This window comes from Scaptodrosophila lebanonensis, unplaced genomic scaffold, assembly GCF_003285725.1.
Source record: "Scaptodrosophila lebanonensis strain 11010-0011.00,11010-0021.00 unplaced genomic scaffold, SlebRS2 tig00001415-arrow-pilon, whole genome shotgun sequence".
Taxonomy (NCBI): Eukaryota; Metazoa; Arthropoda; class Insecta; order Diptera; family Drosophilidae; genus Scaptodrosophila; species Scaptodrosophila lebanonensis.
In genome coordinates, this window is record NW_022060742.1 from 9,314,880 (window position 1) to 9,331,741 (window position 16,862).

The 16,862-nt window shown below is 39.7% G+C and overlaps 3 protein-coding genes across 7 annotated transcripts; 2 read left to right on the forward strand and 1 right to left on the reverse strand.

Moving 5' to 3' along the window:
* Nucleotides 1-208: 208 nt before the first annotated feature.
* Nucleotides 209-15,130, forward strand: LOC115632682 (unconventional myosin IC). 3 transcript variants are annotated; one of them, XM_030529918.1, is made up of 7 exons: nt 209-308; nt 11,061-11,202; nt 11,720-11,835; nt 11,902-12,364; nt 12,424-14,687; nt 14,747-14,846; nt 14,908-15,130. In XM_030529918.1, exons 2-7 carry the CDS (start codon nt 11,077-11,079, stop codon nt 14,920-14,922), a joined length of 3,084 nt encoding a protein of 1,027 aa, XP_030385778.1. In that variant the 5' UTR covers nt 209-308; nt 11,061-11,076; the 3' UTR covers nt 14,923-15,130. The 3 variants fall into 3 exon arrangements, with proteins under 3 accessions (XP_030385778.1, XP_030385777.1, XP_030385776.1); XM_030529917.1 differs by lacking the exon at nt 209-308 and adding an exon at nt 4,886-5,049; XM_030529916.1 differs by lacking the exon at nt 209-308 and adding an exon at nt 9,949-10,063.
* On the reverse strand, nt 5,608-6,428 carry LOC115632777. The gene is made up of 2 exons (XM_030530026.1): nt 6,398-6,428; nt 5,608-6,329 (listed from the first exon to the last, which is right to left on the reverse strand). The coding sequence occupies exons 1-2, from the start codon at nt 6,426-6,428 to the stop codon at nt 5,608-5,610; spliced, it is 753 nt and encodes a 250-aa protein (XP_030385886.1).
* A 262-nt stretch (nt 15,131-15,392) lies between the features above and the next one.
* Nucleotides 15,393-16,844, forward strand: LOC115632560 (acyl carrier protein, mitochondrial). 3 transcript variants are annotated; one of them, XM_030529774.1, is made up of 5 exons: nt 15,393-15,470; nt 15,555-15,708; nt 16,059-16,163; nt 16,249-16,377; nt 16,563-16,844. In XM_030529774.1, exons 2-5 carry the CDS (start codon nt 15,565-15,567, stop codon nt 16,740-16,742), a joined length of 558 nt encoding a protein of 185 aa, XP_030385634.1. In that variant the 5' UTR covers nt 15,393-15,470; nt 15,555-15,564; the 3' UTR covers nt 16,743-16,844. The 3 variants fall into 3 exon arrangements, with proteins under 3 accessions (XP_030385634.1, XP_030385635.1, XP_030385636.1); XM_030529775.1 differs by lacking the exon at nt 16,249-16,377 and having other exon boundaries at nt 16,059-16,178; XM_030529776.1 differs by lacking the exons at nt 15,393-15,470; nt 16,059-16,163 and having other exon boundaries at nt 15,558-15,708; nt 16,563-16,742.
* The last annotated feature ends 18 nt before the right edge of the window (nt 16,845-16,862 follow it).

A 16,862-nucleotide genomic window follows, 5' to 3' on the forward strand; every position in this document is an offset into this window, starting at 1 on the left:
TTTGAAGGCGATCGGCGGCACTCAAGTTCGATTTGAGTTGTATCTATAAGATACAAGAACTTAAAGACGCGTATTTAAATGCGGCACACGTGCAAGTGCCAAACATAAGTGAAACAGTGTTAGCCCCAAAAACAAATAAAATACACATACATACATATGTAAGAGTTTGAAACCATACCTTCGCACGCGCTAAAACGTTTACAAGTTTTTGGCTATAGTCCCACGCGTCTCTGCCGCCGTCAGCGCCAACGTCGGTGTGACAGCGCCGGGTCAAGTTAGCGGTACATTCGAAAAAGAAATTCAAACAGGTAGAGCACCAACACACATACACGCACACACACACACACACTAAGGCATACACATTGACAAAAACAGGTACATGAGGGGTAGGCAGTTAGTGAAATTAAGTTCGTACTTTTATTTATGCATTGATTGGCTTTCATTTGACGAATTTCTACTTTGCAATTGGGTCTTAACTTCTAATCGCAAGTGGCAAATGGCTTTGAATCGCGTGGTCGTCACATTTGTGATTGAGTGGATCGACCGTCGTCCATCCAATTAGACTATCTATTAGTTGCCAAACGGCATGCACGATTAAGCCAAGCACCGCGGCCAGATCCTTGTGCGAAACTCGACAACACAACGACAACAACAACAACTGCTACTACAAGAAAGATAACGACAGCAGTCAAAAGTAACAACATGCAGCGAAGACAATGCCAGCGCGTAGAAGATATCGCAGGCAAGAAACCAAAAAGCTGTTCTGCCGGTTTGCAGCTAACATCGAATATCGTGCCACCACTGCTTTCTTTCCTTTGCACGATTTGAACTTGGACACCGGCAGGCAAAAATCTGGTTTACACGTCTAATAAAGTGGCGTTTATGTCGACCATGTGTTGCTGTTGTTGTCGCTTTTGGTCTTGCAACACCTATGGGCGCAGCTCTCCTTTGCTACAATTACTCACTTATAAACATACTGGTTTGCATCCGTTCGCGACACACACCACACACCTTGACATTAGTTATATTAAACATGCCATTTCCGATGAGTTTATGATGGGCCTGCAGCAGCCAATGTCGGGGGGGACTTTCGAACGCCATACCAGACGGCGGGGCATTAGATATTGTCGCCTGTCACTTGTTTTATTCCACAATATATTTGTTTTATTGCCTTGGGCTTTTAATTTTGTTTGTCTAGCTTTACAGCAGGAACAAACACCACACTGGCAAACAAAGAGGGTCAACTTTCGTGCGTGCACGACCGCCGCCAACCTAACCCATAAAACCAGTCTGAAGCCCAACGCAAATTGTTTTCGGGCAGGTTTCAGACAAAGCCACCAAATATGTACCTAATATTTATACAAACATACATACATACGTACATACATATGTATGAGTGTCATACCCAACTATTTACATACTACTTACAGTTATTTAAGTTTTTATTATAGTTTTGTTTTTGCTGTTTTCTTCTTGCATTTAATTGTGCAGTCCCTGATGGGTGTTTTGCCTGATAAGCGAGTTTATTCTCCTGTCCAGCTGTGAATGACAAGGGGTGGGCATGTTAATAGCAATGGCAGAAAATTAAACCCTGAAGACACTACCTCACATATAATTACTTTAAAGTATAGTATGCCAAATGTTTCTGCAGATAGTTAGTGAAAATGTAGCTTCAGTTGGCACTGGCCAATCAAGGCTAAACATATCTGTCCACACTGACTGGCTTATCCTGTTAGATTTCTTTCTTTAAACAGACCAATAAAACAAAGATATCAAGTCGTTTTCGTTTGCTCCGAAGCTTTATGGCTTTCACTGTGCCTGGTTATTTGATTCTTGAAATTTATTCCATTTAATAGAATATTTCAGTAGAAAACAAATTTTTACTTTATTTATACTGAATCCAAAGAGAAGTCTCTGAAAGATTCAGACCGATAGCTCTTGAGCTATTTTAGGAATAATGGTTGAAAGGGACAGGCGGATGAATGAATGGACGAACAGCCAGTCTTTGCTTTATGCTGATCACATACCATTCTACCTTCTGGGTGTTACAAACTTACACACCCAAAACAATATGCGCATATAGTATAATGAACTTCTGGCCATATTTGAATAATAGTTTCCTGCTGTGGGGGCTTAAGTAAAGTGATCGTAAAGTCTTACCTCAATTCAAAAGAAAACAATTTCGTTTCTAATTCTACCCCCAACCTTTACTAATACGTTCAGTTTTATAAATATTTTGACGCAGACTATGGCTCTAAACTTCAACAAACTGTTCTCAGGCGTTTTAAGTAAAAATGATGTGGGAAATTCTTAAAGCCGTTCACAACTACAGCTCGATAGACGTAATGCGTTTGTTGTTTACTTGTATGTTTGTTTGTTTTCTCTTAAACATAAATTTCATTTTTCCTTTCGTTTGTTATACTTATGAAGAACGTGGCTAAGTAATAAGTTGAGACTCAAGTATCTAAGTACATATAGTACTTATATGAGAATCAAGCATATAGGAAAGCGATCCGCACTGCGTAGCTTTATTCAATGAACCCATCCAACGTCATCGGATTGCCTTCTAATTGAAAATGTATCAAGTTTCATAAACAACATAAAATATTTATTGCTATGGTGCTTTGCTCTATTGGTTTGACCCATTTTCTCAATACATATGTATGTACATATATATCATATATATTGAGCGAGTGTTGAAGGCAATAAGCAGCTTAGCTTTGGCAATTGCAACCAAATAATCGAATCATTTTCATAACATGTGTGCAATTCCAATAAGACAACACCCCACAGCTTTCAATGTATTGACAAACTCACGTCATTGCAGCCTTGATGAATGGAACCACTGGCAAGAAATACTCATACCAGCATGATTTGCCAAACATCAGCTGCTCAAATAGCTTACCAGCTCCCCAGCCAACTCAAGAGCCCCGAAACCCTGTGAAGCGTTGCCGTCGCTCAATGTCATTGCCTCATAGACAAAACAAAAAAAAAAGAAACATAATAAAACATAAAAAAGTTAAGCAAGTGAGCGCGGAGAATTTAAAGTGAAGTTCACAAAAGAAGCTAAGAAAAAAGAGACCAAAAAGAAAAGAAACCGATCTGTATTATAATCGCATTCGTCAGCCAACGGCTGAGTAATGGCGGTATTTCTTTAAGTGGAAGCCTCCGGGTATAAGTGATGTAATTTTTGCATAAAATATAGCTCCACACACACCTCCACACAAACTCACACCTCAAGTCCAATCTGTGGTATGATCCATGAGCAATGCGATAACACTGACCAAGCAAAAATAAAAAACCGAACACACAATAAAATGAAATTGCACGCGTTTTGGTTTTGTTAATTGTTGGTCTGAGACATTTTCATTATCAGCGTCATGTTCTCCTCTTTTTTTTGAACATACATAAGTCTTGCGGTTTTGTAAGAATGTTCAGCAGCGGGTTTTAGATACATATAGTACATATATTTATGTATTTTGTATATATTTACTTGAGCAGAAGTATTCCAAGAATCGCAAGAATTGGACACCCAGAAAAGATTTCGAAAGTGTGAAAGGGTATACGAAAAACTCTGTAATGTATGCAACGGGCTATAGCTGGAACGTCCGCTCATCTGTCATCTGTCTGGAGATCGTGAACTTTTAAACCAAAACAGCTAGATACGCTAAACTTGACTTGTTCTGTTTATACCCAGTAGAACTTTATATAGTTGCATTAGGAGCTACCGTTTCAAAAACCATTCATAGTAGAAGATGAGATTTTTAGAATGTCCCAAAATACTCTGAAGTCCCATCAATATATTATGATATTCTAAAGCTATTTAAAATTTGCAGTAGCTGGTACAGAAGCAATCCATTTTTGTAGCAGCAACTTCTTCGTTTTCCTGCTGATATTTTATTGATTATATATAGTATACATACTCTACATCGTCGATAAGACCGATTAATGTGCACACCACTTTTATTATCAAAAAATCCTTCTTTATAACGATAAACAGAAATCGGCTTGCTGCTTAATTTTTGTTTATACAGTTCCTATCAGTTAAAGGACTTTGGTGGGGTCGGGCTTAGGGTATAAAATAGCCGGAATGGCTAGGCCATCGCTCTAGTTTTGTTGATATAAACAGCTTTTGTTTTATGACCAACATTTCCAACTGTTATCTGTTCAATTTTGTTATCTAGCTCATGGGTTCAACTGAATGTTACTGATAGAGCATTTTTAAAATTGATGACCAAATTACAGGGTGGCCAAAAGAATGTCTTTCTTCACCTTAGATTACAAAAACCCATAAATCTTTTTGCATAACAAAACCCCTAAAGAAATATCATAGCACTGGATTTGCTTTATTACAAGAAAGAGAGATATTGCAAACAGTTTTTGATAAGATAATGACATGTTCATATAGCAATTAATGCGAATTTGCTGACTGGCTGAAAGACTGACATATAAGAATGAACAACAAAGTTGGGGTCAACGCGAAAACATTGTACCCTACAATAAAAGAAGTCGAAGAATTATTCCAATGAAAATTTCAATACAAACGAACAGAGCCGAAGAAAAGAAGGGAATACTAATGACTGTGATTGATGCTATGATTATGCCATTATATACCAGTGTTTTAGATTTACAAATTGAACAAAGCTGTAGTGAAACAAGTGATTGTGAGTCACAATTCATTTCAATGTCCATATGCCTCATTTAGAACTGTACCGAAATTCCCACTAGCCGACAAATCGCTCGCATTTTAATAAAAATCAACTACAACCACGTACAGAGTGTTTTGATTCGATTTCTTAGCTGCATTAATGCCGTCTTGGATTCATTTCTGAAGCGACAGTAGTACGTGCTGGTCGGGATCGCTTTTAAAATTGTGCAAACCATATAAGCCACAAAGAAACAAAAAAAAAAAAGAAGAAAAATCGGCGAGTGCTTAGTAAAGTATCAAGTAAGGGCTTTTCGTGGAACAGTGAAAGCGAAAGAAAATTGACAAGCGCTTTCATTAGCTCGAAACAACAACAACAACAATAACAGAAGTGCACGTCAAAGGTAAATTGCAATGAAAAGAAATTACGACAGTTTGCAAATTATGAATCGGGTTCCGTGTGTTCCGTGTTTGAATATTTGCCATAGGTGCGAACAAGAAGCTATAGGCAATACTATATGTACCCGTGTATACAAAATTCTTAACAACTTGAGTGGCTGAGTGACTTTTTTACATTTCTTTACTTTACGGGCAATGCGTCAGTCCTCACTGAGATCTGGAAAATGAGTCATCGAATAAAGTCGCTGGCCGGCCAAGACTCAGGCAAAGCAATCAAATATTTCCAGATTTTTGTTTGCTTTTGAGGTCTCGTTTTGAAAAGGCTGAATGAATGAGTGCGATACGGAATGCAAAAGCAAACTTTGGATATATGTATGTAGGTGTGATATATGTACATATGTGTACAGGCCTGGCATTGGCGGGGCGTTGAGCTCGCGTTCCTAAACTTTTGATCATAACCGGCGCACAGAATGATAAGCAGAATATGCGATAGCTTTTTTTCACATTTCTTTTTATTTCACATGCAGTCAGTCCGTCTGTAAATCGATCGATCGTTGGGCTCTCTAAACTCGAGCTAGGTTCAGGAGCTGGTAGAGAGGCACAGGGCCGGCGCTAGAAATACCTGAGGCACTGGGATTCGATTTTCCTTCGATGTAATTGTTGCCAGCACTTAGAAACCCGGACTGGGGGAAGCCTTGAGCACGTCCATCAATGGGAGGGGGAAAGTCAGTTGGGCCACCTTCCTGTTGTCCACCAGCCGAGGTGCGGAAGAATGGGTAGTAGGGATAGCCAGGATATCCGGAATAGCCGTGGTTTCCTCCATAGCCAGGGAGATCCCAGCCTGTGTTCCAGCCCCATCCATTACCCCAACCGTTGCCCCATTGATTGTATGGCCACTGATTGTAACCCCATGCGCCGTATGGCCACTGTGGACGTACTGGTGGCGGTGGTGGTGGGGGGTGTGGGTGCGGCCAAGGACGTGAAGGCCAGGGTTGGGATGGCCACGGCTGCCTGGGATGGTTGTACTCCTCTGTGGTTGGAAAGTAATAATGGTGTTGGTGTTCTTCTTTGGTTGGTTTGGATGCGGTCTGCGACTCTCCTGATCCCACCACAAATTTAATGCCACCCTTACCGATTGTTTTCAACAAATGCTCTTCAATGTTGCGGCTAGAGGGTACTGGATCGTCGGTGCCCCCATTCTTATCGCTGCGCCCTTGAATCAAACTGGCCTGTATAGGTGCCTTCTCCACAAAGGGATAGGCGGTCCCAATAGTGCCCAAAATCACTGAAAAATACCATCACCAAAAAACATTACAATCATAGCTTGAAGCTGTGGACTGCGCGCTGACTTACCCAACAGAAGTAAACCTCCTCGATAGTCCATCTTCATCTCTCGAATGAAGTTCTGATGCAACGACCAGACCTTTTATACCCAACATCGGACATTCTATTAATGCAGCTAGCCTGCATATTATTTCTGGTTTCTTATCTCATTTTTATGTTAATGTTTTTCTCATTAGAATTTTCTATCGGCTTTTCCTACGCATGCATTTTATGTTGCATCCATTGATTTCTCATGTCCCAATTCATTTGGTCCGAATCTGGAATCACATAAACCCGCCCTGCTTTATTATACTTCTTCTTTTCTCATAAAATTTTAATATCCATTACAAACGCAACACGACATATTGTAGCGTCTGCTTTTCCTCTTAGCTTGGTTTTTTGGTTCAGGTTGCATGCTGGTTTCGTTTGCCTAATACCTTTAATTTGCATATTAATACTGCTTGGGATCCGATGATGCCTTTGTTCGGGCCGAGCATCTTGTAGCGTCGCGCTCTCAAATTAGAATTCTCTTTGTTCTATGCAGTCAACGATCGCCCACGGTAGTCTAGGAGAAAGGTTATTCGAACCACTAACCGGGTTCAATAGCCCGCAATCGGCCTTTTGGATCATCTGCATGTCCGTCTCTAATTCTAAAAAATTACGTCATTTATATGCTTAACTATCAACGTTGTGTGTGTGTGTGTGTGTGTGTGTGTGTGTGTGTGTAAGAAATAGGCGAGTGAGTTGGTAAACATTGTGTCTGATGGAGTTCAGCAATCGACTCTTTGCTGAATCTTTCAAAAAGTTAGAGACCGCACTTGTAAGAAAACATATTTTATATTCAATATATTTTATTTGCTAAAGGACTCCTGAAAAAATGAAAATAGAGAAAACAAAAGTATTTTTTTAACGTACTTAGGAAACCTTAAGACTAAGGTGTTTATGTATAAACAAATTCTACACAATTCAGTGGACAAATATTTAATTGTTTAATACTGGAATAAAAGCGCTTGCATTCAAACTATTTTAGAAAACTTTCTATTCATTACAAAAAAAATAGTTATAAAATGTCTTTTTGAAAAAAGATAGAAGTAGGCTTCCCAGAACTCAAAGCTTCACTACTTAATAATAATAATAAAGCTATGAAATCTGGTGATTTTATTAAATAATCATTATTTCTAAAATCTAAACTGAATTCATACAATATTTTAAATGTTTCACCACACTTTGATTGTAAAATAATATAATTAATATCTATATATTTGATGTAATTTGCTGCATATTATTGTCCCATATAGCTAACAAATTATTGAATAGGTATCATGCTGGCCCAATAATAGTTATATATTAGTAACGACACAATATAATGAAATTTTCATCTTTATAATTAATTACAGTTAGTCTTAGCTGAATACTTTATGCTATTTTTGGTGTATTTACTTGTGATTTATGTTTATTTTACATTTTCCTCAGTTTAAGATTGTACAGATTGTTAAGAAATATGGATGTTTTTAGGTCATTTAGTATGGTAAAAAGTATTAATAAAGAGGCCAATCTACTTCTTTTTGAAGATCATAATATTGTGACACACTGTTACTTTCATCTGAGGTTCTTTGGTTTCCTATTGGTTGTTTTGTTTTTTCATTTATTCAAACTGAGGTGATATACATATTTGGTTTCCATAGCTTCTTGTGCTGGCTCTATAATGTATATTGTACCCCTACCAACAATTTCAAATCATATTTTAGATGAAAAATCCTGCAGACATTTACGGCCCCTCAGCCCCATTTTTCTACAGTTTCAAGTCATGTCCAATGCTAATAAAGTTAATTAAATTCAATAGCCGTTGATCTGTGTTAGAAGTAAAAAATAATGGAGATGACTAACTGACCAGACGACCAATTTCATCGGCTCTCAAGCTTGATATATTGATTGCGAGTGAGATTTGTGCCCACAATTCCTTATAAGCCAACTAAATAGTTAATGCGCAACGAAAGTTTTATGTTTGGCCATCAAAAGCAGCTTCAATTAAAGAGATTTTGTTTGCTGTCATGTCATAAAACGATTGGATAGGAGTCGAATTTCTACTTCCCGATGTCAATGACTTTAAAATAGAGTTGTGCTTCTCTAAGATTTTTTTTGTAGAGTAATCTTAATATTATTGAATTCAAAATTCGTTCCTTTTTCGCAAAACCTCACAAGCTAATGTGTCTTCTATGGGTTGTTTATAAGAATTCGTATTTTATTTAAAGCCTTTTCAATAAGCTAATCTTTAAATGAACTCTATAAATACATCCAAGTATCCAAGTACATTTTTCTCCTCTTCCTTTTTTGAGTTCATAAATTTGTACTTGAAAATGTACACAAATTTAAATTCTACTTCGCTATAAATAACATCTGGTTTTTTATTAATATTGTAATATTAATAGGTTGTTCTTCTATAAAAATGTAAGCACATATTCGTATTAAAAGAGTTTAGAAGTTTAGTGGTTTGTGGCTCCAAAGATATTTTGAAACATTTACGAATCAGTCGAACATTGGCTACTCTTTGTATGTCTTATAACTATATTTGACTTCTACACCTGCTATTAAACACCAGATGGTAATAACAAATAAACACTCGCTGTTTCTAATTATATCCATCCAAGATATTTGAATTGACCAACTGAACACTCAATACATATACAGATGCATAACCCTGTGTGGATCGTGAGTTCAGTCACGACACACATCTTCGCTGAGCAAAGAGTGTTGCATATTTTTGGGCGCAACTTTTTCATTTGTCCGTTCAGTTAATCTGTTATGCGTCGGTAAACTGAATACCACATCTGTACGTATTTGCTATTTTGATTCTGATGTTGAAGACGTGCAAATTACAAAACGCATTGCTGTCAAGTGATGTTCTTTTTCTCAACAAGACTCGAATATCGACAGCGCTATTACTATATTCTCGAGTAATGTTGGTATTTTCTTTGTGTGCCGACTCGCCTCGTTCTTGATGGCTCCAACATGCATTGTGTAATTAGCCAAACATGCGCTTTGTTTGTACATAGCATGGGACGTGTACATAGCGACGACGTGCATACATAGTATGTGTATAAATATGTCTGAGCTCATTTTCGGAATATGTACTTATAACGAACGCACAAAAACAAAAGCATATTGAACCATTGAGTAAATTGAATGTATTCACCAGTTGACATATTTAGCGAACTGATAACAGAACGCTAAGTGATGTGCAGATGCATGCGATGCGGTGTTCTCAGTTCTCTGCGAAACTGGCTCAGGCGCAGTCAATGGATCACACAATTCCGAGGTTTAGGTACATACATAGGTATACACGTAGGGCCTCTGAGTTGCTGGCTGATGTTTGGCTGAGTGCGTACTCAAGTTGGATCGAAAAAACCAAACCAAACACACTATCTAATCTGAGATATTGGCCCAGAGTGTGCGGAGAGCAGAGCACTAGTTGTTAATGGCTTATTATCGGTGACATACTCGTATATAGAGTGCCAATTGATATGCATTGATGGTTAAAACGTTTCGCCAAACCGTCGTTTCAGTTAGTATGTGAACGGAATTGCTTACGCGCGGAATATGTGCAAAAATTAGTTTAGTTTTTCAAAGTTCTCAAGTGTTTATAAAAGCAAGTAAAGGACAAGAAATTGAAGTACCTACAAGTGCAATTATGGCCAGGTATATACTGTGTGTGATACGAAACATATACCTATAATTACTGGTTGGGTATATCTGGAGCCCAATGTTTATAGCTAAAATATGTTAGTGGTATTATCAGCTTTAATTGAATGTGTTTCATTGACAATTGGTTGATTGCTGAAGTGTGGAACACACCTATCTACCTGATGTCTTACATCATGCACTAAAAATGGCACTGTTCATACATATACCTGCGACACGCCCAAAGAAACGGATTTTTCCGATATAATATACCCACCACTATGTACATGGAGTGCTTTTTTTAAATGGGATCTACTTTCTCGATTTTAATAATTAAAACACAAAGTCACGACACAGCATTGCGTAATCGTCATATATGGATTTACCATCATTCCGTTCTTATCAAACCAATAACAATAACACAACAACAACACCAACAATCAAGTACAATAAATACTAGACTCATAATATGCTGCTCTCCTTGCCAAACAAAATATGACCATTGCGATAAGGAACTATAAATTGTACCAAACCTTTATCGCCCCATCATTTATCCATTTGCCACGAATCTATAAATATCTGGAATTTTAGGCTGCCGGCCTATGATGATGCTTCATTTCTGCATTTTTCTAATATTCCAATTAGCAAGCCATATCTCTTCCGTTCAAAGTGCTCGCCAAACTCTCATTTCCGTACAATCGTCGCTGTAAATTAACTCGAAGTGGGTATAAGACTTACAAATATCTTATCAATTATGGCTCTATGTATGATTTGCAATAGCATATAGGATTATCGCCAGCGGGCCTAGTTACCAATGAGTGTTGGCCCATTGGAGACCTTAGCCCGATTAGGGTAAATGAGATAAGAATGGAAATAGTTTAATTGGAACTACATTTTATGGTTACCTATAGATCATTAATCGGGGAACCATATTGCAATTTACCAATGATATCGCAATTTCGTATACTGCATCTATAAAATTAATATATACGATTGAATTACTTTTTATTATCAGCAAAACATATACCAGAATGGAGACGGGTTTGTACGAGCGCGATCGCGCCGGCGTACAAGACTTTGTGCTGCTTGAGAACTACCAGAGTGAGGATGCGTTCATTGATAACCTTAAGAAGCGTTTCCAGGAGAACCTTATCTACGTAAGTTACAAGCCAATACCATTATAATATGTGTATTGTATTTAAAACAAAAAATTGAGATTGGCTTAAGGACCAAATAATATTCATTATATTTGTAAGATACAAATTTGATTTGATTTATGTCACGTGCAGAGTGCCAATAGGTATTAATATCGGTACCTAATCTTTACTTAAATGCTTTAAAACTTTCTCATACGTTTTTAATGAAAAAAAAGCTTTTTTACAACAGATCCTATACTTACCAAATCTAGGTATTTGTAGAATTCCATTCGAATGCTGTGAGTTATAAGACTGCTATCAAATGCCAGCTTATGTCACGTGCAGAGCTCTAATAGGTATACAGATCGGTACCTAATCTTTACTTTAATGCTTTAAATATTACTTTTTTAATGATAAAGACTAGGCTTTTTTTTACTTATAAAATGTATGTATTTGTGGTATTTCCATTCAAATGAAGACTGCCATCATCAAGCATAGATTGATATTTTTATGACATTCTGCGTTCTTTTCATTATAGACCTACATTGGTCAGGTGTTGATTTCGGTGAATCCCTACAAGCAACTGCCTATCTACTCTGATGAACACATCAAGGAGTACAGAAACAAACATCTGTATGAGATGCCACCACACGTGTAAGTATATTCTAACTCCTACAAGCTACTAAGGATTTTTCTATAAGTGTGCGCGCCGATTTGCAGATTTGCTGTGACGGACAATGCCTTCCGTTCGCTTATTGAGGAGAGTCGGGCTCAGTGTGTTCTCATCTCCGGTGAGAGTGGTTCGGGAAAGACGGAGGCCTCCAAGAAGGTTTTGCAATATATTGCCGCCTGTTCGGGTCACCAGACGACTGTGGAGGGCGTCAAGGATAGGCTGCTGAAGAGTAATCCTGTGCTGGAGGCTTTCGGCAATGCCAAGACGAATCGCAACGACAACTCCTCGCGTTTCGGCAAGTACATGGACATACAATTCGACTACACGGGTGCGCCAATCGGTGGTAATATCCTGAATTACTTGTTGGAGAAATCACGCGTGGTCGGCCAGAATGCCGGAGAGCGCAACTTCCATATCTTTTACCAACTTTTGGCGGGTGCCGACGATAAGCTGCTCCAGGAACTTAATCTGCAACGTAATCTGAACAACTATCGATATTTGAGTGATGGGGTAAGTAACACGCTAGAGAGATGAGAGTCAGAAACAGAGTTAACTGTTTGATTTAATAGGGCAAGGGTACGGTGGCAAGCATCGACGATGTGGAAAGCTTTAGGATTGTGCAGCAGGCCTTGGGCGTCATTGACTTCAGTCCGGAGGAGCAGCGTGAGATCTTTAGCATTATAGGCAGCATTCTGCATTTGGGCAATGTGAGTTTCAACGAAGTCGATGGCAATGCTGAGGTCGCCAAGCGCGATCTGGTGGTGACAGTATCACGTCTATTAGGGGTTAATGCCACCGAGCTGAACGCAGCACTGACACATCGCACAATTGATGCCCGTGGAGATGTGGTTACTTCACCACTTAATCATGACCTGGCCGTCTATGCACGCGACGCCCTCGCCAAGGCTGTCTACGACCGCCTATTCTCGTGGCTGGTGCAGCGCCTGAACATATCCCTGCAGGCGAAGGATACACGCGGAGCTCGCAACAAGGTTATGGGCATTTTGGATATCTATGGGTTTGAGATCTTCTCAAAGAATAACTTCGAGCAGTTCTGCATCAACTTTTGCAATGAAAAGCTGCAACAGCTTTTCATCGAACTGACCCTAAAGTCTGAGCAGGATGAGTATCGCCGCGAGGGCATTGAATGGATACCGGTGGAGTATTTCGACAACAAGGTCATCTGCAATTTGATTGAGGAGAAACACAAGGGTATTATCTCCATACTTGATGAAGAATGCTTGCGACCGGGTGATCCCACCGATTTGACCTTCCTCGAGAAACTGACCCACAAACTGGCCACTCATCATCATTATATTTGCCATGAGAAGGCACCCACTCAGGTGCAGAAGATCATGGGTCGTGATGAGTTCCGTCTGGTCCACTATGCTGGTGAGGTTACCTACAGCGTCAATGGTTTTCTGGACAAGAACAATGACTTGCTCTTCCGCGATCTCAAAGAGACGCTCAGCAAGGCCGGTAACAGTATAGTCCGTACATGTTTCCCGGAGCAGGAGTTGCGCAGCAAGAAACGCCCCGAGACGGCCGTAACGCAATTCAAGGCCTCTCTCAATAATTTGATGGATATACTGATGTGTAAAGAACCGTCTTACATTCGCTGCATTAAGCCAAACGATCTGCAAACCCCAGGCGTCTTCAAGGATGAATTGGTGCTGCATCAGGTCAAGTATCTGGGTCTGATGGAGAATCTGCGCGTGCGCCGTGCTGGCTTTGCCTATCGACGCACCTACGATTTGTTCCTACATCGCTACAAGTGTCTGAGCAAATCGACTTGGCCCAATTACAAGGGCTCTGGAGGCTCTAGGGAAGGCGTTAAGCTGCTGGTTAAGGATCTGGGCTATGGCCCCGAAGACTACCGCCTGGGTACAACCAAGCTTTTCATTCGTTGGCCACGCACATTGTTTGACACGGAGGATGCCTATCAGGCGAAGAAGCATGACGTTGCGGCTATTATACAAGCCCATTGGAAGGGTCTTGTTCAGCGTCGCAAGTATTTGAAGCTTCGGGAGCAAGTGATAAAGCTGCAATCCTATTGTCGTCGTGTGCTTGCCAAGCAGGCTGCTCAGCGGCGTCGTGAGGCAGCGGACAAGATTCGTGCCTTTATCAAAGGCTTTATTACACGCAACGATCCACCCAATGGGTTCAACGAAGATTTCATCGCTAATGCCAAGCGAATGTGGCTATTGCGTCTGGCAAAGGAGCTACCTAGCAAGGTTCTGGACAAGAGCTGGCCTCCAGCTCCCGGTCACTGCCAAGAGGCATCCAGCTACTTGCATCGCTTGCATCGTTTGCATTTGGCTCGCATCTATCGGTTAAAGTTGACGCCTCAAAAGAAGCGCCAATTTGAGCTAAAGGTGCTGGCCGAGAAGGTGTTTAAGGACAAGAAGAGCAACTACTCAGCCAGTGTACCAGCCTGGTTCCAGGAGGATCGCATACCCAAAGACCATATCCAGCGCGTCAACGATTTTGTAGCCAGCAATTTTGGCAGTGAACAGCTAAAATATCAGTCACCCTGCACTAAGTTCGATCGCCATGGCTACAAGTCCCGCGAACGTTTCATTCTGCTTAGCAATAAGGCTGTCTATGTCCTTGATGCAAAGACATACAAGCAGAAACATCGCCTGCCGCTGGAGAAGATCGACTTTACGCTGACCAATCACAATGATGACCTGATGGTGATACGAATTCCCCTCGATTTGAAGAAAGATAAGGGCGATTTGATTCTGATCATACCACATATCATTGAGTTTAGCACCTACATAATCGATACGGTCGGCACAGCCGACATTGTGGCCATTGTGGACAGAGATTCGTGAGTAGAATTTTTCGAATAGTCCCATCTTATATCTAATATCGTATATTACCTTCCAGGCTTGAGCACAATACAGTCAAAGGCAAAGGTGGCGTAATAGATATTCAGACGGGCTCTGAACCGGGAGTTATGCTCGATAAGAGCGGCCATCTTGTTATTGTAAGTGCATAATTAAAAGCGATTTCCCGTATCTCCTGTTAATTCTATACTCAATTTTCAGATTGCTGGTCAATAAAGGAATTTAATAGAGTTAAATACGACATGGCTTTAAATCAAACGACAATTGTTTTATTTTAATCGTGTAGTTTATATTGTATGTACTTACATAAATCTTTATTAATATGTATTGTTACCGAAACGAATTGTATAATTTTTTGACTTTATGTACTTATAACTGTGCTTGTTCCAATTAAACGTATTGCAATGTTTATATATTTTTTAAATACGTATATGAAAATAAACACATGAGAGTAGAGTTTAAACCATATAATCTTGGCCTTCATTTAAATTTGCGAATCACGAGAATGCGATAGCAAAACGGAAATGAGTTTAATTATACCACTTGGGGCGTGGCGAGTTTGTTTTGGCTTATGACATTTCAATTTAAAAATAACTGCTCCTCGATACTTTATCGATATGATTCGATTAATTGCATAGATAACGTACATTTTGTTGACAAGTTGGCAGTGTCGCGTTTTTGACGTTTCTCTACTCCTTGGCTGTCAAAAATCACTTCGGTCGGTCTCCAGAACTTTTACATAATCTTGCACCTTAAAATTCAGTGTAAATGTCGTTCAATTCCATTGTTTACAATATTTTGACTACATTTGGAACTCTGGCACTCATCCATATATCTTTCCTTTGCAGGAGAAGCATCATGTCGCTCACACAAATTGCGCGTAGCTGCGGTCGCCTGGCGGTGGCGATGAAAACAGTGCGGGTTGCAAGCGCAGTTGGCCAGACACAGTTGCGAATGCTGCACAGGATTGCTATGCCGGCCGTGAGCACTCAGCTCTGCCAGGTGAGAAAAGGAATTGTTTACAAATATAAGGAGGCTAATAGCAGGGAGAAATTATTGATTGCACCCTAACCTCATTAAAAACCTTTAAGCCCAGTGGCTGATAACAGCCATCAGCCATTGCTGTGTATGGTGGACTGTGGTTGGTGGACTGGTCAGCTCTTACTGCATGCGGCGCGCGGTATGGTGTGGTGTGGTACAGGCGATAATTTCACAGATAGTAGCATCACCATTGCTCGAAATATACATATGTATATATGTATGTATGTACATATGTAAATGTATATAGCAAAACAAGCTTATGTCTACAACCTCCAGCACAAAAAAATGTCATTAACTCCACATAATTGCAGAAGTCTTGCGTGGAAAATAAGATCACACAGCGTAATTATTCAGCTAAAAGTACCATTGAAGATATCAAGTGTCGTGTTTTGAAAGTCGTCTCCTCTTACGATAAAGTGACTGCTGACAAGGTAACGTAACCAGGACTCGATTGCACTAACTCGGTTTTTTGTTCTTTTCTTTTTTGGGCACTCGCTCCAGGACAGCAGATGTAGCTGGCAAACGCAATTGGTGCGCAAATACTCGGCGAAACCGCCATTGTCCCTGAAGCTCATCAACGAGCGTGTGTTGCTTGTGCTGAAGCTGTATGACAAGATCGATCCCAGCAAGGTAATGATCAAGCAATTGATGAGGTTAAGCAAATAGTCTAGGCGTAAACCAGAATTGCCTTTGCCAGTTGAATTAACCGATCGTACCCAAAAAAGAAAATGAGCCAAAACGCCTGACCATCTGCAGCTATAGTATATACATATCAATTATATTAATGGTGTGTTTTTCATAATTCTTTTCGACAGCTTAACGTGGACTCGCACTTTATTAATGATCTGGGTTTGGATTCCCTGGACCATGTCGAGGTTATTATGGCCATGGAGGATGAGTTCGGCTTTGAGATTCCAGATTCTGATGCAGAAAAACTGCTTAAACCTGCCGACATTATTAAATACGTCGCCGACAAGGAAGATGTGTATGAATAAATGTAAACCATGAAAAACATAACACTAATTTAAAGTAGAAGGGTCAAATTCAATTTGAACAATTGAAAATAAACATTTAACGTTAAACCAAAAAATTAAAAACAAAGCCTTTCAATAAGT

Bases quoted from the DNA above. Each gene is read 5' to 3' on its own strand.
- LOC115632560 (XM_030529774.1), top strand. From the start codon at position 15,565: ATGTCGCTCACACAAATTGCGCGTAGCTGCGGTCGCCTGGCGGTGGCG. The intron at 15,709-16,058 runs GTGAGAAAAGGA...ACATAATTGCAG, and splicing joins TGAGCACTCAGCTCTGCCAG to AAGTCTTGCGTGGAAAATAA. The intron at 16,164-16,248 runs GTGACTGCTGAC...CACTCGCTCCAG, and splicing joins TCGTCTCCTCTTACGATAAA to GACAGCAGATGTAGCTGGCA.
- LOC115632682 (XM_030529916.1), top strand. The intron at 11,836-11,901 runs GTAAGTATATTC...GCCGATTTGCAG, and splicing joins TATGAGATGCCACCACACGT to ATTTGCTGTGACGGACAATG. The intron at 14,688-14,746 runs GTGAGTAGAATT...ATTACCTTCCAG, and splicing joins GCCATTGTGGACAGAGATTC to GCTTGAGCACAATACAGTCA.
- LOC115632777 (XM_030530026.1), bottom strand. From the start codon at position 6,428: ATGGACTATCGAGGAGGTTTACTTCTGTTGG. The intron at 6,330-6,397 runs GTAAGTCAGCGC...GGTATTTTTCAG, and splicing joins AGGAGGTTTACTTCTGTTGG to TGATTTTGGGCACTATTGGG.